Source organism: Hibiscus syriacus, unplaced genomic scaffold (genome assembly GCF_006381635.1).
Source record: "Hibiscus syriacus cultivar Baekdansim isolate YM2019G1 unplaced genomic scaffold, ASM638163v2 tig00111239_pilon, whole genome shotgun sequence".
NCBI classification, from domain to species: domain Eukaryota; kingdom Viridiplantae; phylum Streptophyta; class Magnoliopsida; order Malvales; family Malvaceae; genus Hibiscus; species Hibiscus syriacus.
Window position 1 is genome coordinate 254821 of NW_024063031.1, and position 3770 is coordinate 258590.

Genomic DNA, 3770 nt, shown 5'->3' on the forward strand with positions numbered 1-3770 from the left:
ATGATGGTGATGATGATATGTTAGATACATAAGAGGGAGATGGGCAAGAAGGAATGAATTCAAGGATGTCGTGTTACCATCCATTGCTATGGTTGCGGTGGAGTTTTCCCTTGTAGTTGGTAACATTCAAGTGAAGGCTTCTTCTTTGAAAGGGATGAGCTACTTCGTCTTCACTGCCTACTGTTATGTATTAGGCACCTTCGTTTTCATCCTTTTGGCCTTCCTCTTTAAGAGGTCTTTCTGCACTTTTCCTCATTAAATCTTTAAATTTTTACACAGATTTGATTTGGAACTCTTGGCAGCTCTCACATGTCTTCTTTGTTTGCAGAAAAGCAGCTCTCCCTCCATTGAAGTTCCCTCTTTTTTCAAGAATTTTCATTTTTAAACTTATTCGGTATGGATTTTCCCATTTCAAATTTCGTTCAATGCTTAACAAAGAAAAACCCAACCCCATGAATTCGTTTCATCATTGGGAGACAGGTTTTCAGGTCAGTTATGTTATTACAAAGGAAAGGAACTTGGTTCCCCGACTCTTGGTGCAGCCATTGGCAATCTCTTACCAGCTTTTACCTTCATATTTGCTGTCTTATTCAGGTATTTAATTCTCTCCATGAATCCCATTTTTGTTTAATGTTTTATGATCTTTATATGCTTGATATAAGTTCCTTGAGACCCTTTATTTCCCCATGTTTTTGCACATACAAGGATGGAAAAAGTAGCATTTAGAAGTTCAAACACTCAAACCAAATACTTTCAAAATTAAATAAACAAACACGATATTAAAAATTTAAACGAATACAAACTGAACATAAACACCTTAAAAAAATGAACAAACGAGCACATACATAATCTTATTTATTTAAGCTCGGTTCATTTACACCCCTACTTGATGTCCCAGTTGTATTAACAAAGGCGTTAATCATAATAACATACTTCAAAACGATATTTTTTTAATTGAAACTCTAAAACACAACATTTTATTATCATTATTGGTATGTATCAAAACTACATATTCCAATGAAACTAGAAGCATTGAACTGATAGAATCATTCTTCAAAACGATGACGTTTTAATCAAAATTCTATAAATATAACAACGCCATTTTATTAATCAATATCGGTGCGTATCAAAACTACATATTCCAATGAAAAATAGAAGCATTGAACCGGTAAAAACACACTTCAAAACGACGATGTCTTAATGAAAATTCTAAAGAAAAAACGATACCGTTCAATTTATCAATATTGGCGCATATTAAAACTACATATTCCAATGAAAGTAGAAGCATTTGTTCAACTTTGTTGGCTTTGCAGTAAAGGGACAGTATCATTAAAGGTGCTTAAGCCAGAGTCATCATATGTTATCTCTTCTTCTTCTTTTGCTTTCCCCCACAATACACACCCACAGATAAAGTTCAGGATCCTATCACACTGCAAAATATAAAGCTTTTTTTATTAAGGGTTATCAAATAAAAGGAATGGCAAAGTTAGGAAGAAATTAACATGAAAAACTTGGATGGATTTAAGCCCAACATTTCATTTTAGGATGAGAAGGTCCTTACATTTGATCAAATAGTCACTTTGGTCTCTTTCTTTCACAAGTATTAATTTGGCCATCAACATTTCATTTTAAGGTAAAAGGATCATATTTTAGAGCATTAACCATTTGCTAACTAATGGTTCCATCCACACTAAAAAATAAAACGTTAAGGTCAAAATGCTAATATATATATAAAAGTTAAAGTGATTATTTAGCCAAACGTTAAGGATATCTTTTGACATTATGCCAAAAAAAATTAATATGTTCTACCATGATATGTTGAAGACAAAAGAAAATAAAAACCATAAAACAACAATCGATATATAATACCTTCCAAGAAATACTGCTTCACCAAGGAATATAAAACTCATAACAACAGCAATGGCTTGAGTTGGCTTGAAACTTGCAACAACTACAGGCCCCTTCAAGCGTACCCCCATATGTGTACAAGGTACAAAAAGGGGAACCCAAAAAGTCCCAAGACCAGTAAGGAACAGAAACAATGTTACATTCGAATATTCGTATCTAACACACACTCGAGTTTAAGTAAATCGATAACTTGAGATCTTACCGAGTATAAGACAGCAACGGCAGCTAAACTAGAACTCAGTCTCCAGGAACTCAAGTTTGGTTCAACAAGTAAGCATATTGGTAGACATATAATGGTTCCCAACAAATAGTAAAAGAAATTTACAGCAATCTCTTCTGGGTACATCTTCATTATATGAGACTGTAATTTGCAATAAAATTCAAGTTCAGTTTTATGTTATGTTACATGCATTAGAATAAGGTATTTGTAGAGTTTGGAAACTAATTTTTACCTGGATAATATCCGAAAATGAAAAAAAAAGAGATGCAAGAGTTCGTAGTAGGCCACCAATGATCCAATTTGATTCAGATGACATAAACAATAGAGGCATTTGAAGTACATTAGCAGATGATGATGACAATGATGTTGAGGTGGAAATGACTTTGGGGCCCTTGTAGAAAATAATCACAAATGCACCAAATATTGATGCTATGGTGCCAATGATTTTAGCTTAAGTAATTGAACTTCTAAATGCTACTTTTTCCATACTTGTATGTGCAAAAACATGGGGAAATAAAGGGTTTCAGCCTCTCAGGGGACTTATCTCAAGCACATAAAGGTCATAAAACATGAAACAAAAATGGGATATTCATGATGACAATTAAATATATAGCCGAAGAAGGCGGCAACTACGAAGGTAAAAGCCGGTATCAGATTGATAATGACCGAACTAAGAGTTGCGGAACCAAGTTCTAAGCCTTTGCACCCAAGTAACTGAGATGAGAACCTGTCTCCGAAAAGATGAAACGAATTCACGGGAAATGAAAATCATTAAACAAACATAAAAGGGGAATGAAAACCCATACCCAAGAACTCCAAGAAGGAACATTCTGCAAAAAAGAGGGAACTTCAATGGAGGGAGCACTGTTTTCCTGCAAAAGAAAAAAAATCAGATGAACAAAGAAGACAATGGTTGAGGCAAAAGTTTCAAATGAAATTCATGAAAAGGACCTGTTAAAGATGGAGGCTAAAAGGAGGAAAACAAGGGTGCCTAAAATATAACAGTAGGCAACGAAGACGAAGTAGTTCATCCCTTTCAAAGAAGCAGCTTTCACTAGAATGTTAACGACTACCGTAGAGCACTGTGCTGCAGCCATGGCTATGGTTGGCAACACCAGTTCCTTGAATCCATTCCTTCTTGCCATCTCACTCTCCTCTATCAGCATATCATACTTTGTTAGTTTGCTTGTATGAATTTTCTGTGACATTAAAATCACCATTATTAATTTTCTATGACATTAAAATCATCATTATTTTTATGCTTTTCTACCAAGTAAAAGACTAAAGAGGAAGGGAAAGGTGGAATCAAATCTCTAAACATTGACATTCTTATCATTTTGTCCGTAAAATATTTTCGGAAAATACTTTTATCATATTTCAGTGTTTTATTGAAGGAAAATAGATTGGTCGATATAAAATATTTTTCTGGTCAACAGAAATTGTTTTGTATTGTCTGAAAAATGACTTACGATTTGATTTTCCGTAAGTCATTTTCCAAAATTTTTAATTCAAAACATGGATACTCAAAATAATATTATTTTATGTATTTAATATTAATATGATGTTTTAGTATATTTTAATAAAAATATTAATTATTAACGTATTTAAACTATATTTATTAATATTTTTAATAATATATATT

General features: G+C 33.1%; 1 protein-coding gene across 1 annotated transcript; it reads right to left on the minus strand.

Annotated features, from left to right (window-relative positions):
• Window positions 1-2798: 2798 nt before the first annotated feature.
• LOC120157302 (WAT1-related protein At5g40240-like) lies at window positions 2799-3287 on the minus strand. Its single transcript, XM_039168474.1, has 2 exons — window positions 3080-3287; window positions 2799-3000 (listed from the first exon to the last, which is right to left on the minus strand). The coding sequence occupies exons 1-2, from the start codon at window positions 3271-3273 to the stop codon at window positions 2799-2801; spliced, it is 396 nt and encodes a 131-aa protein (XP_039024405.1). The 5' UTR covers window positions 3274-3287.
• Window positions 3288-3770: the final 483 nt, after the last annotated feature.